General features: G+C 41.1%; 1 protein-coding gene across 1 annotated transcript; it reads right to left on the bottom strand.

Annotated features, from left to right (window-relative positions):
- Nucleotides 1-1022: 1022 nt before the first annotated feature.
- On the bottom strand, nucleotides 1023-19358 carry LOC149156389 (pentatricopeptide repeat-containing protein At1g15510, chloroplastic-like). Its single transcript, XM_089444750.1, has 5 exons — nucleotides 19274-19358; nucleotides 2666-2882; nucleotides 2348-2506; nucleotides 1276-1725; nucleotides 1023-1140 (listed from the first exon to the last, which is right to left on the bottom strand). The coding sequence occupies exons 1-5, from the start codon at nucleotides 19356-19358 to the stop codon at nucleotides 1023-1025; spliced, it is 1029 nt and encodes a 342-aa protein (XP_089300876.1).
- Between the last annotated feature and the right edge of the window lie 5474 nt (nucleotides 19359-24832).

Here is a 24832-nt window from a genome sequence, read left to right as displayed (position 1 = left end):
ACAGAGTAGTGATCTGTTATCCAGTGATCATAGAATACGCTAGCATGCCACAGGAAGATTTAGTTCTTGAACTTCTGGTCATTCTATACTATCTAGTTGAGGTTTTATGCTTTTCTTCTTTGAATTTAATTTTAAGCATTAGCTTGCTTAACAATCCATTATGGAATGTTTTTGCTGCTTTTATGTGAGGCTAGGGCACTCCTTTACATAGTTTACTGCCTCCCATGCTTCTACTATAAAATTAGCAGAGCAGTCAAAAATCAACGGAGCAAATAACAGGATCAGCCATTTCCCAGACTCAGCTCCTTCTAGAACAGACTTCCCTATCTGTAGTCATCCTTCAAGGCCTGTGGCTCTCCATGAGCAGCAGCAACTCGTCTATCTTTACCAGGGTTAGCCATTTTCTCGTTAGAGATTAGTCAGCATCCTCATATTGAAAATTCATGGGTTCGAATACTAAAGCTTATTTATGTCTATAGTCACAGAGACATGATACATTTTGTTAGCAAGAGGGAATTCTTCTTGTCACAACCAGTGTTAATGAAAACAGCCAAATCAAATTCTGATTTGGAATTTCCCTCAGAACCAGGGTCATACTGGTGCGCCCTCCTACCTGAGTAACTGAAAATATGCAATAAAATAGGAGAGAAAGGCCTTTGCAATGTTTGAATATGCATATAGCATCAAAGGCTTTTTCCTCCTATTTTATTGCATATTTTCAGTTACTTAGGGATGACGGCGCACCAGTATGCTATTTTATTGCATATTTTCAGTTACTTAGGGATGACAGCGCACCAGTATGACCCTGGTTCTAAGGGAAATTCCAAATCAGAACTGACGGCCAAACTGGTCGATCCAGCCAGTTTGGGATGGAACTTGCCTATCAGTCCAGATCACTCTCTCTCTCTCACAGACGTACATTATATATATATATATATATATATATATATATATATCTATATATATATATATATATATATATATATAGATATATATATATGTGCATATCTATGTATTTTTTATCAGGCTAGTTTTCCAGCTGGTTCTGGTCCAGTCCCAGTCTGGGCATTAGCCAGTTCCAGTTCCGGTTCTGACCAATATAGCACTCCTTTGCATAGTTTGCTACCTCCCATGCTTCTACTATAAGATTAGCAGAGCAGTCAAAAATCAACGCAGCAAATAACAGGATCAGCCATCCATAATTTAGCTTTCCAAAATAATTGCATAACAGTTTCTGATTATGTCATTAATATAAAGTTTGTTTGAGGCAAATACCCAACTTCTTTCATCTGCCCAGCTAACTTTTGCAACATGGCATAGATCTCTTGTATTTGTGGGTGTGATCTATCTCCTACAGGGAAAACGTGTACCCTGCTCTTTACCTCAATCCAACTGCAGTGTTCTGCTGCAACTTTTCCTATCTCCATATTGCCATGGGCTTGGCAGGCACCAAGTAAGGCTCCCCAAACAGTAACATTAGGTTTAAATGGCATTTTTTTTATAAAATCATATGCCTCATCCAAACAACCGGCACGGCCAAGGAGATCAACCATACAGGCGTAATGCCCTGTTCTTGGTGGGATACACTGATCTCGAGTCATGGTATTGAAATAATGCCAACCTTCATTCACTAGACCTGAATGGCTGCAAGCAGTCAGAACAGCCAAGAAGGTGACATCGTCAGGCTTCAGGGAAACATAACATGTAATCTCTTTTGAGACATTGCTGTCATTTACTGCAAATGTCAAACGCTGACTTTTGATAATGTAGCAGGCATAACACGTACCCTCCTTATAGCATTGGTGTCATGCGATTTTCACTTAAGAAACAAGCGTGACCAACCACTAAACTACACCATCTTCAGCTGCAAACAGCAATGTGGTGCCCAGCATTTTCCCTTCATTTGCTCTCTCTCCTTGATCCTTACTTGGGGAACCAAAATCTACAAACTTGTTCTAAATGCACGTTTTTCTCAGCAGTTCACTATCTGTGCTTCCACTTCTCTTCCATGACCAAGGAAGCAAAGACCAACTCATTCCATGCATCTGGGACCCCTGGAAGACACCAATGGCTGCAATCCTGATATCTCCGTGATTTCTTTTGGTCTAATTCTGTAAAATGCTTGCCATAAACAGAAGGGTGCCCATCCTTACGGAAATTTGTCAATCTTGTAACATTTAAAATAGTAACAGGAGTATGCATTTGCTGGACCAGAGTTCCATTCACCTCCCCCTGTATTTAAGATAGTCGTCTTACAATATCTTTTCTGAAGTTTATTCATTTATTTAGGCAACAATATAAGGAACGTAATGGAAAACACAAAGAAAGATTGGAATCTAGCACTCACCTGAAATGGGCGGCTGAGTAGCCACGATAGAAAACACGGGTTCTTGCAGGATTCACATTTTCATCAATGCATTTCCCCCATGTTGTCATTGCCCGCCTGAAAGCTGTGAGCACATCTAATTTTTCATGCACTTCATCTCCTTCTTGAAAGTAGTCTTTCCTGTTATAGTTTAATCCCATTCCAAAAATTTACCGCCAAATGAAACCTTGAATTAAAAGTTTGACCTAAGATTCTGATATATAATCCAGGTTTTAATGAATGAAAATTTCTTTGCAACGAAAAAAATGTTACAGAGCAATATTCATTAAAGTGCCTCACCCCTTTGATGTCTTTCCATGTGCCCACCAATGCCCTCCTTCATTCACTAGACCTGAATGGCTGCAAGCAGTCAAAACAGGCAAGAAGGTTACATCGTGAGGCTTCAAGCCAACCACATCCGTTTCGCTTATTATCTTGTATACAAGGAGCGCATTGTCGAGGCTTCCACACTTAGAATACATGTCAGTGAGGCCATTAGCCAGTTCCAGTTCCGGTTCTGACCATATTGGTCACAAGAGGCTTGTAAATGCCGAATACAGCATCGCGGAAGCAATAGAATCATATCAACTCCTGAATCGCTTCCACCAAGTCAACATAAACTATGATATATAGTTCCAAATTTCACAAATGAATTCGAAAAGAATTTGCACTTACCATTGAAATGATAAAATCAAATTAAATGCCAATATCTCGCCCGACAATTGGAGACAGCAAACAATTGCTAAATGCACTCTCCAAAAGTGCCAGCATTTTGTCTATTAGAATCAATGACTCGAGGGAATGCTAATAGAAAACGGTGCATGGATCAAAACCTAGAACACAGATCAACCTGTGAATGATGTCTAAAACTGGAATGACCAAAATAACTGCATAACAGTTTCTGATTATGTCACTGTAAGCATTACAGCTCTTGACCATTGTCTAAGGTTGTATGGTGATATTCACATCCCCCATGGCAAGCATCTTACCAATGGTGTAACATTGTATGTAATTCTAGTGTTCTTCTATATCATTTAATATAAAGTTTGTTTGAGGCAAATACCCAGCTTCTTTCATCTGCTCAGCTAACTTTTGCAACATGGCATAGATCTCTTGTATTTGTGGGTGTGTTACACTAAAAAATGTCACCATGGCTATTTACAGTCGGTATGGCTCTATCAATAGTCATACTACCCTCTTGAGCAAGTCTTATGCCTCAACTATTCATGTCAAACTCCAAGAAAGAGAGAAAGTCCTTATAAAATATGTTTATCTCTGGGTACGCAGGTTCTCTCAAGCCTTGCCTGCGGGTACGCACCTTTTTTTCATAAGGTCTGCGTCCAAGGACGCTCTGTATCTAAAGGGGCAGGTGCGTCCCTCTGAAAAGGTTAAAATGCGCAAGTTTTATCTTCAAAAACTTACTTGTGGTCATTTCTAGAGCATTCTAGAAGGTTGTTTGATGTGTATTGAGCGCCTCCAGATGGTTCATGCACTCCTATCAAAGAGTAACTTATCCCATCAATAAGGGAGTGATCCCATCCAAAGAGGGGACTATCCCATTGATGGTGGACCTGATTAACTTCTTCTTGAGCACTATAAAAAGAGGCATTGAGCCAGAAGGAAGAAGGTTGAAAGCTATAGATTTCTAAGGGTAAATGCTGCAGGAATTAGGACTCCCATTTAGAAGCTTATGAGGAGAGATTGTCATCTTTACTTGTTCTATTTGGAAGTGGGTGAGCTTTGTCAAAGTAGAGGAAGACTCTTGTGGACCCTGGAAGGAGCTTGCACAACACCAAGGCTCAGGTTGTAATGGTTCCTTTTGATTACCTTTAATGCAAATTGGTCCATTCTTCTCAATAACTTGTTGTTAATGGGTTATTTCATGTACTCCTTGGTCTATGTGTTGAATATGCTTTGTTTTATGTTATAATTAGGTGCTATTTAATTGTTTGACTGTTGGTGATTACAGGTTTTGGAGAAACGGAGGAGCTCATCCAGATCAACAAAGCTTGGACTTCTACAACAGCGTTTGGACAAAGGTAAGAACGAAACACTTGATTTCTCATATCATAACGTATGTTTAGAGAAGGATAGCTCCAGTTTGTTTTGTTTGTCATTAGAATGTCTTAGACTTCTAGGAAGGTCAGCTGTGTCCGCACCCTTGACTGATTCCGTGTGACAAATTGGCGACTCCGCTGGGGATAGATTCCATTGTTGAGAAGAGTCTTTTCTTTTGTTTGAACTTTGCTTTGAGAAAATTGGTTTATTTTTCTGGTTTTGGCTATGTGATCTTGTCTCTGGGTGGGTTAGCTTAGGATTAGTTTTATTTTAAGTTTTCTTGAGTTTTTCAGTAGGACGTACCCTCTGAGTGCTGCACAGTGCGTCCCTGGACGCACTTTTGCTGTGTGCACAGAGCGGGCCCGCACCTGTGCTAACGGGTTGCCTGCGTCCCCTGCCAAAATTTAAGAAAATTCCACTTTTTGCCTTTTTTGCTCTTGGATTTTGTTTTTTCTTAGTTTTTTCTGCCCAGATTCATCAGTCCCTTGTCCAGAATCTTCACCTAAACTGGTTTCATTAGCATTGAGTGTTTTAGTGGATTTCGTCGAAGTGTAAGCCCTAGGGTTTGATTTTGAGTAGGTCTTGTAGTGACTTTAGCGGTAGGAATTGTCAAGCCTTAGATCTCTCTGGTTTTGTCAACTTTCTAAGAAGTCAGACCTGTTCTAAAAGTCTACCTGTAGAAGTAACTTACCATCAAGTTGTCTTTTGGGCCATTTTCGAAGTGCTTGTTGTTTAAGTCTTGAATTCCATTTTACGAAAAGAACAAAAAGATTTGAGTTTTGTTTTGACTAGCCTTTTGATTCTGCATTAGCTAGTCCTTGATTTGATTTTGATCAAGTAAAACATCCTAGAATCGTCTTTGAGAGCTTTTGCCTTGTTAGGTTTACTTAGAGTAATCTCTCTTTTGGTTTGCTTGTGAGTCAAATTTTCATAGTTTTATAGCTTTTGAGATTGTTTTTTGTTAAAGGTAGGTTTACATGCTTTATTGAAAAAAGAAAATACAAAAATATCTCCTTTGAAAAGTTTTGTTTCAAGTAGCTTTGAAAGTTTTTGAAAGAAAAAGAGTTTTTCGTGCAAGTAAAGAGTGGTTATGTTTGTGTGCTCGAAAAGAAAAAGAGAATTGTTTCTTTGATTGTCTTTTCTAAGGAAGTTGTTTTCTTTAAAAATTGCATTCTCTCAACTCTCTTAGTTAAAGATTTTCATTGAAAAAGCAAAAGTAGCATAGATCATCTTAGGTGCATCTTTGTAGTGGTTGGAGTCGAGTCTGCACACCATTGGTTTCACTTCCATCACCTTGTGACTTTAAAGAACAACCTTAAAAGTAACGCTTAAAGTAAAATTGAACTAGTAACTTTTATTTTCTAGGGCTCTAAAGCACCAACATAGCTTAGGCTAGTGTCTTGGAGTAGGTGAGTACTTAACTCTCCAAGACAATAAAACCAAACAAGTAGTCGATCATGTGATAGAATCAAATCCAATTGTTACATTTACACTCTGGGAAAGCTCCTCTTAAAGGAGAAGCACGAACTCGTGTCCGAACCAGTGAGGGGATCATTCCCCCCTTGTTGGGAACGACGCCAGACAGTACGTATTACAAACGGTAAACCTCGGATTAACCATTGTCGAGGAGCCAGGGGTCACTTATCAGTAAAACTTGGATTACTGTCAAGGAGCCAGTAAGGGGATTGAGCTTGCTACTCTGCCCTTGCGTGCTGTCGGAGTTTAGACTGTTCCCCCAGGTGTACTTGTGGCCGTTGGTAACCTTAGTGACCATAATCTCTAGGATTCTACCCAAGGTGACGGTGGAGGGAAGGTCCCACTGTACCTGGAGCAGACGTCGTCTATACTCACTTGGATTTTCTGGGGGGTTCACTTCACTCGAGACGGTTAAAGTGGAGGAACTTGGTCCAGTCTATTCATTAAGCAGGTTGTCGGCGTAACTGTTCCACCCGCCATTTCTGTACTGAATCCTGCGAGGTTGGACCTAATCACCAACTAGCGCTTTTGGTCCGGAAGATACTGTTTGTGTTTGGTTTGACGCCCTAGATTCTTTAGGCATGTGATTCAAATTTGTTTGGTTCTTTAGAGGCTTTAGGTGGTTTGATTTGAAATTTTATTTTGTTTTCGTGTGTAGTAGTTAAAAGTTTTTAGCTGTGGCGGAATTACCGAGACAGTCCCGTAGACTTCGGGGCCAGTCTCCTGAAGTTGTTTCTGTGGCCGAATTTTTGAGAAGATCCCGTAGACTTAGGGGTGAACCTCCTCGAGACGACCCCAGTAATTTAGAAGGTTTAAAGGTCCTTGTAACTCCTCCTAGTGGCAGTAGAGTAGGTTCACCTGAAGAAGGAGAATCTTCCTTGGTAGTCCATCCAGATTACCAAAGTTTAGAGACAGGTTATAATCCCGAAGCTGTTACAGTTTCTGAGCTTGTTGGTAGTTTTTCGTCTGCTAGCAATACAGGCGAAGAACCAGAAATATCCGAACCTGTTACTCCGACTCCTAGTGTTCCTGATTCACCGAGAATAGAAAGAATTATCACCGAAAATCTTCCTGTTGGTTTGATTGCTATAGAAGAACTTGTTCCAGAGGAAGAAATAGGCGTCTCTGATCCTGAAGATCAAATTACTCTTGATCTAAGGGAGCGTGAATCCATCTTTTACAGTCCTCCTAGAAGTACTACTTGGTACCTTTCGTTAACCAATTATTTAGACAACTTTGGGCTAGGTTTTTCTACACCTCGTACTCCTTTTCCACCTGGAGGTATTCATACTCCTGTAAATATGTCTGGTCAGTCATCTGTGTTTACACAAAGTCCTGAATCTTTTTTACATGGCGGTCCTTCTGTTCCTACTGGGTATCAATCTCTTTCTGGTACCTTTGCGGGAGCGTCTCCTCAACCCATTGATCATGGGTTATTAGTTGGAAACAGTGGTAATGTACCATTGAGTGTAGGAGACATTTACATGATGTCAGGTTCAGTTCCCGTTACCCAACCTCAAGGTGGCCAATTACCGCCTGGGGGGCAGCCTTCGTTAATGCCTGGGGGGCAACCTCAAGGTACTTCATTCGTGTCTGGGGGGCAACCTCAAGGTCAGTACGCTCCTATGGGGCAATACATACCTCAAGGTCAACCCCAGCCTCAATATGTACCCCAAGGTCAACCTCAGTATCAATATCAACCTCAAGGATGGCAACCTCAAGGATGGCAACCCCAAGGGTATCAACCCCAAGGGTATCAACCTCAAGGATACCAACCTCAAGGTCAAGGTCAACCCCAGTACCCGTATTTACCTCAAGGTTATCAACCTCAAGGTCAATACTCAGGTCAAGGTTATCAACCACCTCAAGGGCAATCATATGGGACTGCACCTTACAATTATCAATCCTATCCTCAATCCGGCTATGGATCTCAGTACCCTCAACCTGTTATGGGTCAATACCCTGGAATGTTAGTGTGGGATCCGTCACAGGGTCAACAGATGTTGCAGCCAAGTATACAGTCGGTACCTCAAGCAGGACAACCTGTAGTTTCTGGTCCACCCCAGCAACCGCAACCTGTCCAGTCAAGTGTTCAGACCTCTGTAACTTCGGTAGTTACTCAGCCGCCAATTGCACCTAGTACTCCATCTCAAACGGCTGCAGCAACTACCGCCACATCTACCATACTTACTTCTGGAGTATCGACAGCTCCGGTTTCTACTGTCCCTGTAACCACTCCTCAGACATCTGTACCGTTGTCTGGATCTACGATTCAAACCACAGTCCAGATGCCTGTAGGCCAACCTGGTATAAGTACGGTTGTTACTACTCAACCTCAATTTGTTCAACCTCCGTACCAGGGACAGTATCAACCTGGGCAAGCTGTCCAACAACCGGTTTACCAGTATCAACCGTATCCTGGGTACACTTATCAACAACCTCAGCAACCCCAGTACGGTCCGGTTAATCCTGGTTTTCCAGGAGGATATAATATCCCAAATGCGACTCCTGTTCCTAGTTATCCTCCTGGGGCCGGTATTGTGACCCAGAGTTTTAGAGATCCTAACCGGCAGTTACCGTTTATCGCAACTTTGGATTTACCAGACTTGACGCGCCTAACGAACGATCCAATTCAATATCTTTCGTTCTGGCCGCCAATGCCAAATAAGTTGCCCAGTGATATACCCAAGTTCGAAGGTAAGTCTGGAGAGGATCCGTCCAATCACGTGATGACTTACCACCTCTGGTGTGCTTCAAATTCCATCTCGGATGATTCGATCCGTTTACGTCTTTTCCAGCGTACACTCATTGGTCTCGCGGCCAAGTGGTACATTGAGTTACCACGGGCCTCTTTTTACAATTTTAGCCAGTTAGCTACCTCGTTCTTAACTCACTTTCAGTTACCGGTCAGATACGATAACGGTACGGAGTTATTAACTTCACTAAAACAATCAACCTCCACGTATATTTCAGATCACATTCATGAGTGGAGACGTCGAAGAAGGCTAGTGAAAGTTTTTATCCCGGACCAAATCTTAGCTGAATGGTTTGTTAAATCATTATTACCAAGGATTACTGAAGATGTAGCTAAGGCCGGAGTAGTTACTGAGGAGCAAGTCATTGCTCAGGCACAATACCTTGACTTAGTTTACACGCAGTCGGGTACATTACACGAGAAGATTCCGGATCTTCCAAAGTCGAACCAAATCGCTGCTGCTCCTTCGGGATCTCATGCCGCTGATGGTATGATTGGTATCGTGAATACAAAGAGCAAGAAGAAGTCTTCCAAGGCTTCAACTACTCCTATTATCACTTTGCCCGATTCCCCGACAGGAGAGTCTTCTCCTGAACTTACCGCCGATATTCACGCTGTAGAGTCATCTACGGCCAAATCAAAAAACGGTGGAAAGAAGAAAGGAAAGAAGAAGGCTAAAGCAGACAAGGCTCCAAAGGAGAAAACTGAAAAGTCGGAAACCAATGACGAAAAGCGCAAACCTCGATATCCTTGTCTTATTTGTGAAGAGGATCATTTTACGAGAGATTGCCCTCATCGGGCCGAGGTAGTGAAAATAGTCAAAGGTTCTCCCACTCCTGCTGTGTTAAAAAATCCATTTCCGGAGCAGGAGAATAAGATGATAGGTTCTTCCTCGAATGCCAGTGAAGAACCCATTTTGATGATGTCTCATGTGAGGATTGCGACTCGATCGCAAGATTATGGTAGTAAGAATCCTGTTGATGGTAAGGAAGCAGAATCTTCTCACTCTAACCCATCAACCTCAGCTCCTGGTTCCGATCCACTACAGATCGAGAAACCTAACCCAGACTTAGTAATTAAACCGCCCGCCAAGGGTGTACTTCGAAGGTCTGCTTTCAATCCACATGCGAGAGCGGCCCAGAATTACAACATTGTTGAGGACTTAGCTGTTTCACCCTCAGCAATGTCGGCGTTAGAAGTGCTGCAATCATGTCCAGCACAACGAAAATTGCTTTTGTCGGCTATAGGAGCTGTTGACGTTCAGGATCCGAATCTAATGATCTTCGATCTAGAAAATAGTACACCACGACTCCCCCATCAAATGGCTTTCCAAATTCCAGTGATAGTCAAAAACAGGCCTATTCATCGAACTGTGATTGATGAGGGAGCTTCTACGTGTATTATGTCAATTCAATGTTGGAGATCCCTTGGTTCTCCTTCGTTGAACCAATCCCCCACCATCCTTAAGGCCTTTGATGGCCGTGGGTTCCGTCCGTTTGGTATTCTACAGGAATTGCCTATAGGGGTAGAAGGTAAAACCGTTAGTCTGGATGTGGAAGTGGTTGATGCCCCTCTAGACTACAACCTTCTTTTGGGTCGAAGTTGGTCATATGCTATGACAGCGGTCGTTTCATCGGTCTTCAGAGTAATTAAGTTTCCACATAACGGTAAGATCGTGACTATTGATCAGCTGACATACTTTTCATCCGACCCAGCCTCTTCAGAGAGTATCCAGCATGTCGGTAAAACGACAATCCCTTATAGGGACGTTGGTGTAGGTTTAGTTAAGGATTCCGGTTTACTGGGAACTTTTCCTCTCCCTCCACTCAGCGTAGAACCTTCGTTTGCAACAATTCATATGATTACGTCAGAAAACATTATTTATGATGATCCTTGGTATGTTCCATCTGACTCTGAGATAGACTCATTCGGTAATGCTATGCCTTTGAGTCCATATGAAATTGCTTATGAAGCTCTTATGTCTTTTACCGACTTTCATTCAACCGAAGTCGACCAAATGAATGTGGTCAGTGAAGAATCACTTTTCACCTCAACCTTAGAACGGATAGCGTTTCCCGAAGTCGTGTCATCTGACGAACAACTTCGCGAAATCCTAAGTGTAGACGATCTACCATGGGAAGATCTCCATCACAGATCTTCGTTTTTACCTAAGGATGATGCATTTGAAAATGATTTTTCATCTATCTTTACCGCTGAATATGTCAAAGACGCTCAGGATCCAACGAAACATTCTGATTCAGAGTTGAATTTAGGGAATATTTCTCGTACTATTCCCATTGATATTTCAGTGAAGCCCGGAATTGAGGAGAACATTCATATAGGTGCCTCATGTACAGAAGAAGAAATCCAAACTTACAAGGCCCTATTCCAAGAATTCCGCGATGTGTTTGCATGGTCTTACGAGGAAATGCCGGGAATCGATCCTGCCATTGTTGTTCATGAAATCAAAACCTACCCGGATGCTAAACCCATTCGGCAACGGTTGCGTCAGATTCACCCTCGAAAAGCGGCTGCGATTAAAGCAGAAGTCGAAAAGCTGTTGAAAGCAGGTTTCATTTATCCGATCCCGTTAACGGATTGGGTATCGAATATTGTTCCGGTCAACAAGAAACAAGGAACAATAAGAATCTGTATCGACTATAGGGATATCAATCGAGCTTGTCCAAAAGACAACTATCCTACGCCTTATATCGATCAAATTATTGATGATTGTGCCGGAAGTGAAATGTTTTCCTTCATGGATGGTTTTTCGGGCTATAATCAAATCAATATTCTACCTGCCGACCAACCAAAAACGGCATTCATTTGTCCATGGGGGACATTTGCTTATTGCAAATTACCTTTTGGGCTTAAGAATGCCGGGGCCACTTTTCAACGGGCGATGTCTTACGCATTTCACGACATCAAGCACATTGTGCAACCGTATCTCGATGATTTGCCTGCTCATTCTTTACATCGAGCTGATCACCTTGACCACTTACGAGCAATCTTTATGAGGTGTAGGCATTATCGAATTCGGTTGAATCCCCACAAGTGTGTTTTCTGTATAGAAACAGGTCGATTGCTGGGATTTGTTGTTTCAAAAGCCGGCATTCGCGTCGATCCCTCGAAAGTCGAAGCGATCATCAAATTGCCTCCTCCTTCGAGTTTGCGCCAACTCCAAAGTTTGCAAGGGAAAGCGAACTTTTTACGTCGATTCATCCCAAACTACGCCGAGGTCACTAAAGGTTTTACACGGTTGTTGAAACAGAACGTTCAATTCTTTTGGGACGAGATTGCCCAACAATCTTTTGATGCACTTAAACACGCGTTGACCCATGCACCGTTGTTGCATCCTCCCAACTACAACCAGGACTACTTCTTATACCTCGCAGCTTCACATTCCACCATTGGGATGGTGTTAGTTCAAGAAGATGAATTCGGAGCAGAACATGTGATATATTATCTCAGTCAAACCTTAAATCCCACTGAGTTAAAATATTCGCATGTGGAGAAATTGGCCCTGGCAGCCGTTCAAGCTGTCCAGCGTTTTCGTCACTACATTCTTCTCCGTAAAACTACAGTTATTTCGGATTGCAACCCTATGATTTACATTTTGACAAAACAATTGCTAGGGGGCAAGTACTCTAAATGGATCGTTATCCTGCAAGAGTTCGACTTGGAGTTCGAGAAGTCCAAGTCTAAGAAATCCTTAGTTTTTGCGGAATTGATGTGTGATTTCCCGCGTACTGACACAGAGACTGTGGCAGAAGAGTCCATTGCGGACGAATCTTTGTTTCTTATCAGTACTTTAGATCCGTGGTTCGGGGATATAATCATCTATCTCCAAACCCAAACCTTTCGGCCTGAAGCTTCCAAAGAGGAACGACGAAAAATTAGGTTTCAATCCCAGCAATACAAAATTATTGGAGATACACTTTATCGCCGGGGGGCAGACTTAGTTTTTCGACGTTGTCTAACTCACGAAGAGGCTGAGAGAGTTTTGAATGATTGTCACTCTGGAGCATGTGGCGGTCATATGTCTGGGTATGCCACAGCTCAGAAGGTGTTGCGCGCTGGTTACTTCTGGCCATCTATGTTTAAAGATTGTATCATTGCAGTCCGGAAGTGCCACAACTGCCAAGTGTTTGATCGAAAGATGCGCGCACCACCTGCTCCTCTCCACCCTATAATTGCCGTTGGTCCATTCGCCAAATGGGGTATCGACTTTATTACTTGTAACCCTCACTCGGCCGGGGGGCATGCGTATATCATCCTCGCGGTTGATTATTTCACTAAATGGGCCGAGGCGATGCCTACATTCGACGCAAGCGGCAAAACAGCTGCAGTTTTCATATTCAATCATATAATAACTAGGTTTGGTGTCCCACAAGCAATTATTACTGACCATGGAAGCCATTTTCGAAACACCATGATGACTGAACTTACAAGCCAGCTTGGTTTGCGCCATGATAGCTCTACTCCTTATTATCCGCAAGCCAACGGTTTGGTTGAGTCTATCAACAAAGTTCTGGTTATCATGATCCGACGAACCATTGGTATTCATCGGTCGAATTGGCACAACATGTTATTTTCGGCGCTATGGGCATACCGAACCTCAGTGAAAACCTCAACAGGGTTCACTCCTTTCCAGCTAGTTTATGGCTTAGAAGCAGTGTTACCCATTGAATGTGAAATCCCATCACTTCAAATGGCTGTCGAATTACTTCCAGCTACTTCCGAAGAGGAGAAACGTTTATTGTACTTAGCTAAATTAGATGAGACTCGACGTGACGCTACATTGGCAATCGAGACTCACGCGAAGCGAATGAAAGCTCAGTATGATAGAAATGTGACCCCTCGAAATTTTTCGGAGGGAGACCTAGTGCTCTTATATGATCAAGCTAACGATAAGCTAGGTGCTGGAAAATTCGTTCCTATGTGGCATGGACCCTATATTGTAAAGCGAAAGCTAGCAAAAGGGGCTTATGAGCTAGTAGATTTTGATGGGGACTCTTTGGATAAACCCAGAAATGGACTTTACCTAAAGAGGTATTATGCTTAAATGGTGGGTATGGAGAAATTTTAGTTAGGTTAGGTTTTCTTTCTAGCTAGTTTGATTGTTAGTTAGTCAGTGTGCTTAGCTTAGTGAGTGTGTTTTTCGTCGTTATTCTGGCTTATCTTGGTTTTGCTCTTGATATTGTAGATGTCGACGCCCCTCCAAACATACATTGGATTTGCTGATGGTGCTTGTCGTAGTACACGGAATATCTCTTCCGCAGCTTGGGTTATCTATTCACCCTCTGACGAGTTAGTTTCTATGCATGGGGTAAGCCTCGGTCAAACAACGAATAACATTGCAGAATACAGTGCAGTGGTTGAATTATTATCCGAATCTATTTCATTTGGAATTCGACGTTTGATAGTGAGGTTAGATTCTGAACTTGTTGTATTACAGCTTAATAGAGTTTATGCCATTAGAAATCCTGTGTTATTAAGGTTGTTTTTGAGAGTGCGTCTCTTGGAACGTGAATTTGATTACATTGAATATCAGCATATTCCAAGGTCCTTGAATACATTAGCAGATGCAATTGCTTCTCGAGTGTTGGACAGACATTTACGATAATCATGCAAGTAAATTTAAAAAACATTTCATCATACATGTTAAACAAGATAAGCCGGTAATAGTGATATATATATAGATAGAAGTGTGTCAAAAAATATACATCGTCTTCGATCATAGGTTGAAAAACACCTTATGATCGGCAAAATGATAAGTACAAAAAGACAAAAATGTCACATGTGTCTACAAAGTGACTAGCCAATCACTGGTGGTGCTCCCTATACGACACCACTGCACGGGCTACCTTGCGCAAAAATCTCCTCAACGGTCCAGGGACCGCGACTACGTAGCGCTGAAGTCTGATAGGAATATCATCCATAGAAGTCTCTGGTATATCTGCCGTCAGACGTTGTAGATCATGCTCCAACTCAGTCAGTACCTCTGCAGCCGCCGCATCCTGTGGGGCCGGTAGCGGTGCAACTGGATGTCGCCTCTCGAAAGGCCGGAGGTTGGCTGGACGCTGTGGACCAACATCTGCATTTTAAAATTTTTACTGTCAGTTTTGAGACGATATATATATATATATAACAAAAAAAAAATACATAATTTGAAAACTCGTGAAAAATAAAGTACCTCTGTCATCCCATTGTTCTCCCTGTGGAAGAACCATGTCCGGATCACCTCGAAAATCTATTCCGGCATACGGAAAGTCCTGAATCGCGAACACCTGGTCCTCTAACCAGTGAAAATAACTATCAGTAAATCGAACAACTGCCGCACCCTCGTCCGGATGCCGGGCCATCACAGCAACCCATCGTACCAGCTTTGGCTCCTGAGGACCCGAAATATCAACAGTGAGATGCTGAGGGATCAGCATTGGTATCCTCTCTAAGGCAAAGCTCACGACTATAGGCCCATATCCAAAGGTCTTTAGTCTGTCGGTCTTTGCCTTGGTCAGTTGGGCTTTCAAGTTAGCCAACAACGCATCACACCAGTTGAAAATGGTGCCTTGGAGACAATCAATTGCCATCCGAAATTGAGACCCAGTAGCAATGTGTAAAGTGGCTGAGCCACAAATCCTGGTCACAGTGAAAGCTAAGACCATGAGTTCACGTTGAGAGACATATTTGATCTCTATGCCTTTCTTGTGCTCTCGATCAGGTAGGCACCAATCTGCTCGGAGACTATCAAGGGATTGGCCACCCGGCCTAGTCCTAGCCAGATTGAGTTGCTCACCTCTGTTCGGCAAGCCAGTAAGAAAGTAAATGTCAGCAGGCTCTATCTCGAGTTGTTGCCCGCCGATATAAAAGCATTGTTCTTGAACGTTCCATCTCTCGACCAGCCACTCCAAGAACCTTACCTGAGCTCTCATACCGGGAATGGACCAGTATTTGTATAATCCGCATCCTCTTAGGGCATCGAGGGAAGGTTGATGATTGATTGCAGCTTCATCAACCTCCTCATGCTCTCTTTCTCTCCAATCCAGCATGATAAGTGCCCTACACATGAATAAACAGGCATTAAAATTAGTTTTGAGAAATTTCAATGGTTGGTTTGGGAGTTTGGGGTTTCAAAACCCGCGTTATGCGGAGGACGCACCCCGCATTTGGCGCACAATGCACCAGGACGCAGGTGGCCTGAAGGTAACCTGCGTCCCCCGACCTTTTCCCTGTGTAGGAAAAAGTCGGGGGACGCAGGCTAGCCTTTAGGAAACCTGCGTCCCCCGCAGGGCGGTTTCCAAAACCCAAAACCCCCTAAAAATCAAAAATGAAACTTAAAACAAAATTCTAAATGGATGAAATTGACAAGGAGGATGTTGTGAAATACCTGGAAGAGACGGCATTCGATTCTAACGGTCGGATTTTCCGCAGCGACCACGGGAAGTTTCTTGTCAAAAGCTCCTTTTTCAACCTCAACAGTCAAACGGTAAAAATGACATGGTAAAAAGTCTTTTTATAGGTTTTTTGGATGAATTTGTTCATTTTTCACCATGGAAAGATGTTTTTCGATGAATTTTTGCCTATCTTAAACAGGTATGAGTAATGTGTCGCTTTTGTGCAGGACAAAGGGACTTAGAGGGAAAATTGTCATTTTTCACAAACAAAATATCAGAGTCATCTTTTAAGCCCTTTTCTGACTCCTAAAACATGAAAAGATTGCCGAGCGTTTCTTTTACACTCGTTAAAACGGAATTAAAAGACGGTCCCCTTATAGCTCTTTTCTGACCGTAAAATCAGGAAAAGATAGCCGTGTTTTTGTCGTTTCAAACTCGATACGGAAATAAAACGACGTGTCCTTGATCGCTTTTTACTTTTCAGGTCAGTGACACTAATTATGAAAGTACTCCTTGCTCGCAAGATCAAGCGGTTCCCCCAGGTATTATTTTATACTTTTTCGGGCTTGAGGGACACAAATTTACGAAAAAGTTCAACTTGGAGTTTCCTTAAGTTTTTCAGACTCTCTAAAATTGAAAAACGCCGAGTTTCTCCTATACTGGGCTCGTTAAACATTTCACAGTAAAGGACCTGTTCAATTACAAACAGGAACGAACCACTCCTTCTTAGGGTTTGAATCAAAACTGGGTTGGACTCATCCGAAGGATGAGCTTATAATCAAGCATATGTTATCCTCCTCAAGCTTGTTAAAAATAAAGAGGTACTTTCCAGAAATGGTGGGGGAAAAGAGAGAAGAACGAGCCTATTTGTTACCATTTGTCTCAAAAGAAACTTTATCGCCACTCTTGGACACGACACTTTTCATTCACCTGGGTTGGGAAATCTTTTACCTCACAGTCAATCAAACCACTTTTGAAAGTCTTCAACCGGGTTCCGGGGATTAACTTTGAGTTATTTAACACCAAACCATCTGTCGTGTCGTTATGTGTCCAAGAGGTCTGCAAACAAAACTTTCATCTGCAAAATACTTGTCATCCATTTGACCATCCCTGAGTCAGTCCTTACAACAATATTTCTTCAACTTGAACAATGATTTCGTGTTGTAGGCTTGCCTGCAACGAGTCTCTTTCTATCGACATCAGCACATTATCTAGAGAGATGACTTAGAAATCATCAGTGCCTTGAAGTCTGCATGCATCAATGGCAGGTTTCTCGCCTTTGACGTCAGTTTACATCATTGACTTTCGATCGAAGGATTCCGTGAAATGTTCGACATCAACTCATTCATTCACATCTCATGGATTGTACTGGGTACTTTGATAACCATTGACATTACTGGTGGTTTCTCTCACGCTTGTTAACAGTTCACATCATCGACTGGTAATCAAGTGGTTTCTACCATGTTCGACATCGACTCATTTATTCGCATGGCTAGAATCGTACGAATTCGAGAAGTAGGAATGAAGACCCTGGATCAAATCTTTACCGTCCAGGCTGTGAGGAGTTTTGTATTCATTATCTAAGTAGACTAATCATAAACAGATGGCTGCGCCCATACTGTGTCTACAAAAGTCTATGATTATGATGTACTACAAGATCATTTCTGTATCAGAGTAGTTAGTTTGTTAGTTAAAGTTTTTATCTGAGTATGGGAATGCCTACCTCAGTGATGATATAATCTTATCCATGTATTTTGTGTTGAAAATTGCAGGTTCCAACCGGGTTCTCCATGAGATAATCCTCGAAATGATAAAGCGCTTCACCCTTCCTAGATAATACAAAACCCTAATCTATTCCAGGCTTCGCACTTTAGGGGGCAATCTGTTACACTAAAAAATGTCACCATGGCTATTTACAGTCGGTATGGCTCTATCAATAGTCATACTACCCTCTTGAGCAAGTCTTATGCCTCAACTATTCATGTCAAACTCCAAGAAAGAGAGAAAGTCCTTATAAAATATGTTTATCTCTGGGTACGCAGGTTCTCTCAAGCCTTGCTTGCGGGTACGCACCTTTTGTTCATAAGGTCTGCGTCCAAGGACGCTCTGTATCTAAAGGGGCAGGTGCGTCCCTCTGAAAAGGTTAAAATGCGCAAGTTTTATCTTCAAAAACTTACTTGTGGTCATTTCTAGAGCATTCTAGAAGGTTGTTTGATGTGTATTGAGCGCCTCCAGATGGTTCATGCACTCCTATCAAAGAGGAACTTATCCCATCAATAAGGGAGTGATCCCATCCAAAGAGGGGACTATCCCATTGATGGTGGACCTGATTAACTTCCTCTTGAGCACTATAAAAAGAGGCATTGAGCCAGAAGGAAGAAGGTTGAAAGCTATAGATTTCTAAGGGTAAATGCTGCAGGAATTAGGACTCCCATTTAGAAGCTTGTGAGGAGAGATTGTCATCTTTACTTGTTCTATTTGGAAGTGGGTGAGCTTTGTCAAAGTAGAGGAAGACTCTTGTGGACCCTGGAAGGAGCTTGCACAACACCAAGGCTCAGGTTGTAATGGTTCCTTTTGATTACCTTTAATGCAAATTGGTCCATTCTTCTCAATAACTTGTTGTTAATGGGTTATTTCATGTACTCCTTGGTCTATGTGTTGAATATGATTTGTTTTATGTTATAATCAGGTGCTATTTAATTGTTTGACTGTTGGTGATTACAGGTTTTGGAGAAACGGAGGAGCTCATCCAGATCAACAAAGATTGGACTTCTACAACAACGTTTGGACAAAGGTAAGAACGAAACACTTGATTTCTCATATCATAACGTATGTTTAGAGAAGGATAGCGCCAGTTTGTTTTGTTTGTCATTAGAATGTCTTAGACTTCTAGGAAGGTCAGCTGTGTCCGCACCCTTGACTGATTCCGTGTGACAGGGTGTGATCTATCTGCTACAGGGAAAACGTGTACCCTGCTCTTTACCTCAATCCAACTGCAGTGTTCTGCTGCAACTTTTCCTATCTCCATATTGCCATGGGCTTGGCAGGCACCAAGTAAGGCTCCCCAAATAGTAACATTAGGTTTAAATGGCATTTTTTTTATAAAATCATATGCCTCATCCAAACAACCAGCACGGCCAAGGAGATCAACCATACAAGTGTAATGCCTTGTTCTTGGTGGGATACACTGATCTCGAGTCATGGTATTGAAATAATGCCAACCTTCATTCAGTAGACCTGAATGGTTGCAAGCAGTCAGAACAGCCAAGAAGGTGACATCGTCAGGCTTCAAGCGTGATTGCTTCATTTCTTCAAAGAGTTGGAGAAACCACATCCCTTTCGCTCATTATCTTGTATACAAGGAGCGCATTGTTCTGGCTTCCACACTTAGAATACATGTCAATGAGGACATTCCCTAAAACTAAATGCAACTTAAACCCATTTAAAACCATATGGGCATGGATCTGCTTGCCTTGCTCTATGTCCCCTATGCCAGCACATGCCTTTAAGGCAGTACGAAATGTGACCTTGTTGGGCTTGATGCCAAACCAAGGCATTCTACAAAGAGTTCCATGGCTTCCTTACAATACAAAAGAGTTCCATGGCTTCCTTATAAGAGCAGTCATGAGAACAACATTAAACCCAAACCCACTTTTGATAGTATAGGCATGGACTTGCTTCCCAAGTTCTAGTGCTACTAAGCTAGCACACACCTTGAGAACACTTCCAAGAGAAAACTCATCCGGTGTCATGTTTGTCTCTCCCATTTGCCCAAAAAGACTTATAACCTGCTCATCCACGACGAGAATATTCTACAAGTAGAACATTCCATGAGATGGAATTTCGTTTGGGCATTTTGTCAAACACTTGGCGTGCATCCTCCAGATTGCCAGACTTCGCATAAAAAATGATAAGTTTTGTGCTCAGAAAAACGTCTGGTTCAAATGAATCTTGGCTCATGCAAGCATGCAATCCCTTTCCCTCTGCAACCTTTTTCTCATAAATGTAGTCCTGCAATAGGAAACAATAGTTATAGGAATCTGTCCAACTCCCTCTTTGATTACCAGTAGACAAAACATTCAAAGTTTCATTCATTGGCAGTTCTTCAAGCAGTGTGTTATCATATTCCTGAATGCCACTTTCATCATGGCCACCTCCCAGTTCTTTGCTAAAAAAATTCAATGTCTTGGGTTGTAATTTAAAGCCATTATTGTCAGTTGTGCTTGTAGAGTGATTACTTTGCTGATGCAGTAGCTTAGCGAAATAAGTCATTTTCTTTTGTCTTAAATGCCAGCATAAGAAAGAGAAACAATATACCTGTAACAATTTGGTGTGGCTTGCTCCATTGCATCAAAAGCTTCCAACCAGTGTCAAATTTGATGGTACTACTTTGGGAAATATGTGATATCCATACTTGATTAGTCAGATAAGCATTAGATTAGTGCTATTCCCATTGCTTAGACCATTGTTGTTGTTGCATATTACTGGCTTTCGTGTATTCGATCACAACTCTCATACGTAAATCACTACTAGCAACAGGTCAATGGTAATAGGGTAACATAAACCATACTAACTAGTGAATCAATGGTGGTATTTGACATAATGAATACACTGGTATGATGGAATCAATGGCATTCAATGGAGTGGACTCCGATGTAACTAATACGTGTTGTTACTGTATTCATATAGAATATGGTTCGAACTAGAAAATCTCTTGTTATACCTCCTTGTTCATAGCTATGTGATTTATTACACTACTATATCAAGTGAATCCATAATGTATGTGTCATTAAGGTATGTGCTGCTTGCTGCCTGTTTCTACCTATCACCTATAAGGAATCCAATATTCAATTGTATTACTACTACATTGTCTTCATTTAGGCTTGTAGTGCACGACCACTGTTGAAAGATCAAGAACTGTCCACATCTGTCAGCCTCAGGACAAGTTTTGGTATTTATATGTTGAAGTGGGACTATATAGCAGATATTTCATATGGAATTGACAGTTTCAGTGACAGTTTTGGGGATTGGGATGAAAGGAACAAGGATTTGAAATAATTTGAAGAGCTTGTAAGCTTCACCTGTTATTCATTGTCATATCAGTAAGCTTAGATTGCTATTATGGTTCCACATACAGTGTTGACGGGTATTATATTCACCTAGACTGAAACTGGTATGCCGTCTAAGATTTTGTGGTGCACAACAAAATTTTTGCACGGCATTCAATGGAGTGGACTCCAATGTAACTAATACGTGTTGTTACTGTATTCATATAGAATATGGTTCCAACTAGAAAATCTCTTGTTATACCTCCTTGTTCATAGCTATGTGATTTATTACACCACTATATCAAGTGAATCCATAATGTATGTGTCATTAAGGTATGTGCTGCTTGTTGCCTGTTTCTACCTATCACCTATAAGGAATCCAATAGACAAAACATTCAAAGTTTCATTCATTTGTAGTTCTTCAAGCAGTGTGTTATCATATTCCTGAATGCCACTTTCATCATGGCCACCTCCCAGTTCTTTGCTAAAAAAATTCAATGTCTTGGGTTGTAATTTAAAGCCATTATTGTCAGTTGTGCTTGCAGAGGGATTACTTTGTTGATGCAGTAGCTTAGCGAAATAAGTCATTTTCTTTTGTCTTAAATGCCAGCGTAAGAAAGAGAAACAATATACCTATAACAATTTGGTGTGGCTTGCTCCATTGCATCAAAAGCTTCCAACCAGTGTCAAATTTGATGGTACTACTGACATTACATTGCTTTTAGTTTGTTTGATTTGCCTTTCCAAGTTATGTGACATTGCATTTACTTGCATAATTAGCAAAAACAAGGGCATTGGGTTGATATAGATTGATCAATGGATTGCAGGCAACAATAGTTATAGGAATCTGTCCAACTCCCTCTTTGATTACCAGTAGACAAAACATTCAAAGTTTCATTCATTGGCAGTTCTTCAAGCAGTGTGTTATCATATTCCTGAATGCCACTTTCATCATGGCCACCTCCCAATTCTTTGCTAAAAAATTTCAATGTCTTGGGTTGTAATTTAAAGCCATTATTGTCAGTTGTGCTTGCAGAGGGATTACTTTGCTGATGCAGTAGCTTAGCGAAATAAGTCATTTTCTTTTGTCTTAAATGCCAGCATAAGAAAGAGAAACAATATACCTGTAACAATTTGGTGTGGCTTGCTCCATTGCATCAAAAGCTTCCAACCAGTGTCAAATTTGATGGTACTACTGACATTACATTGATTTTAGTTTGTTTGATTTGCCTTTCCAAGTTATGTGACATTGCATTTACTTGCATAATTAGCAAAAACAAGGGTGGCTTGCTCCATTGCATCAAAAGCTTCCAACCAGTGTCAAATTTGATGGTACTACTGACATTACATTGCTTTTAGTTTGTTTGATTTGCCTTTCCAAGTTATGTGACATTGCATTTACTTGCATAATTAGCAAAAACAAGGGCATTGGGTTGATATAGATTGATCAATGGATTGCAGGCAACAATAGTTATAGGAATCTATCCAACTCCCCCTTTGATTACCAGTAGACAAAACATTCAAAGTTTCATTCATTGGCAGTTCTTCAAGCAGTGTGTTATCATATTCCTGAATGCCACTTTCATCGTGGCCACCTCCCAGTTCTTTGCTAAAAAATTTCAATGTCTTGGGTTGTAATTTAAAGCCATTATTGTCAGTTGTGCTTGCAGAGGGATTACTTTGCTGATGCAGTAGCTTAGCGAAATAATTCATTTTCTTTTGTCTTAAATGCCAACATAAGAAAGAGAAACAATATACCTGTAACAATTTGGTGTGGCTTGCTCCATTGCATCAAAAGCTTCCAACCAGTGTCAAATTTGATGGTACTACTGACATTACATTGAGTTTAGTTTGTTTGATTTGCCTTTCCAAGTTATGTGACATTGCATTTACTTGCATAATTAGCAAAAACAAGGGCATTGGGTTGATATAGATTGATCAATGGATTTACAGTGACTGATCCTAACGTACAGCAGGGACTGCAGGTTATTTTTTTATCTTGGCAGTCATGTTTTGAACTTCATCCCAAAGGTGCACACAATCACTTCATGTTCTATACTCATTTTCATTGTTCAACTTGCTATTATGATTTTGTGGTTTTAATTGCATTGCATCAATGGGTTTATGTTCTTCTTTATCTTGGCAGTCATATTTTGAACTTCAGTATCAAACCTGTGCAGTGGATGCTACCTGACATAAGGAGTCTCCGTAGCTTAGCAGACATTTGCAGTCCCAAAGGTGCACACAATCACTTCGTGTTCTATAATCATTTTCATTGTTCAACTTGTTATTATGATTCTCTGGTTGTAACTGCATTACATCAGTAAACATAATATTGCATCGAACACTTAGTCGTCATCATGTCTTCTATGTCTGATAAACACAAGTTGCAATTAGTATTGCAAAAGCATCACTTATTTCGTGTGGACAATTTCTCATATCTAATTGGAGACTGCCTATTTGATAGTTTATAACTTTTGCTAGATTTCCAATACACATCAGTGGAGCTAAGGAAAGGAACAATAGAATATTTTAGAGACTGTCTCAAAAAACAAGATAGTGAGGCAATTTTGTCTTATGAACATGAACTGCATGAAGCCTCACTTAAAGAAATGCATAGCATTAGCAACCGTGAAGTCTATTTAGACAAAATGGCTAGATCTGCCTCAAACAATATACCCCTAGCATCTAGAGGTCTATGGGGAGATATTTTCTGCATCCATTGGCTGTCAAACTGGTTGAAAATTCCAATTAGGGTTTGGTCCAAAACAAAGATGCGAGTGTATTTGCACTTCAATTCAGGTATTACAACAAATACTCATGACATACTGTTCCATGACGAGGACCCTTTGAATGGGCACTTCAAGCCTTTGGTTCATAGGCAGCCTACAATTGGTTGTACCTTCCAACAACAAGCCGATACCTCAAAGAACAATATCGAACCACAACCTGAGACAAAATGTCAATCAATCGAAGCTAAATTACACCCACCTTGTCACTTAAACAAGCATGTGCTTAAGGACATTGCTCAGAAAAATCGGAAAAGGAAAAACATAGGCATTCAGTATAACAGAAGTACAATGGAACAACAAGTAGTTCTAGACAACACATAAGATGTTTGTGACACACCTATGTCTGATAAACACAAGTTGCATTTGGTATTGCAAAAGAATCACTTATTTCATGTGGACAATTTCTCATATCTAATTGGAGACTGTTTATTCGATAGTTTAGAACTTTTTCTAGATTTCCGATACACATCAGTGGAGCTAAGGAAAGGAACAATAGAATATTTTAGAAACTGTCTCAAAAAACAAGATAGTGAGGCAATTTGGTCTTATGAACATGAATTGCATGAAGCCTCACTGAAAGAAATGCATAACATTAGCAACCGTGAAATCTATTTAGACAAAATGGCTAAATCTGCCTCAAACAATACACCCCCAGCATCTAGAGGTCTATGGGGAGATATTTTCTGCATCCATTGGCTATCAAACTGGCTGAAAATTCCAATTAGGGTTTGGTCCAAAACAAAGATGAGACTGTATTTGCACTTCAATTCAGGTATTACAACAAATACTCGTGACATACTGTTCCATGACGATGATCCTTTGAATGGGCACTTCAAGCCTTTGGTTCATAGGCAGCCTACAATTGGTTGTACCTTCCAACAACAAGCCGATACCTCAAAGAACAATATTGAACCACAACTTGAGAAAAAATGTCAACCAAT

This window comes from Pinus tabuliformis, chromosome 9 (assembly GCF_031772625.1).
Source record: "Pinus tabuliformis cultivar Carrire ecotype Pingquan chromosome 9, CPIR1, whole genome shotgun sequence".
In the NCBI taxonomy this organism is placed as follows: domain Eukaryota; kingdom Viridiplantae; phylum Streptophyta; class Pinopsida; order Pinales; family Pinaceae; genus Pinus; species Pinus tabuliformis.
Note: the sequence above shows the minus strand (reverse complement) of the source record. Positions and strands in the feature narration are given on the sequence as shown.

What these genes read in the sequence shown, in the direction of transcription:
- LOC149156389 (XM_089444750.1), bottom strand. Translation starts at nt 19,358, where the DNA reads ATGAAGCAATCACGCTTGAAGCCTGACGATGTCACCTTCTTGGCTGTT. An exon ending in TTCAGGTCTACTGAATGAAG is followed by an intron (nt 2,883 to 19,273) that starts GTTGGCATTATT and finishes CAATATGGTCAG; the next exon opens with AACCGGAACTGGAACTGGCT. An exon ending in GGGCAGATGAAAGAAGTTGG is followed by an intron (nt 1,141 to 1,275) that starts GTATTTGCCTCA and finishes CTAATCTTATAG; the next exon opens with TAGAAGCATGGGAGGTAGCA.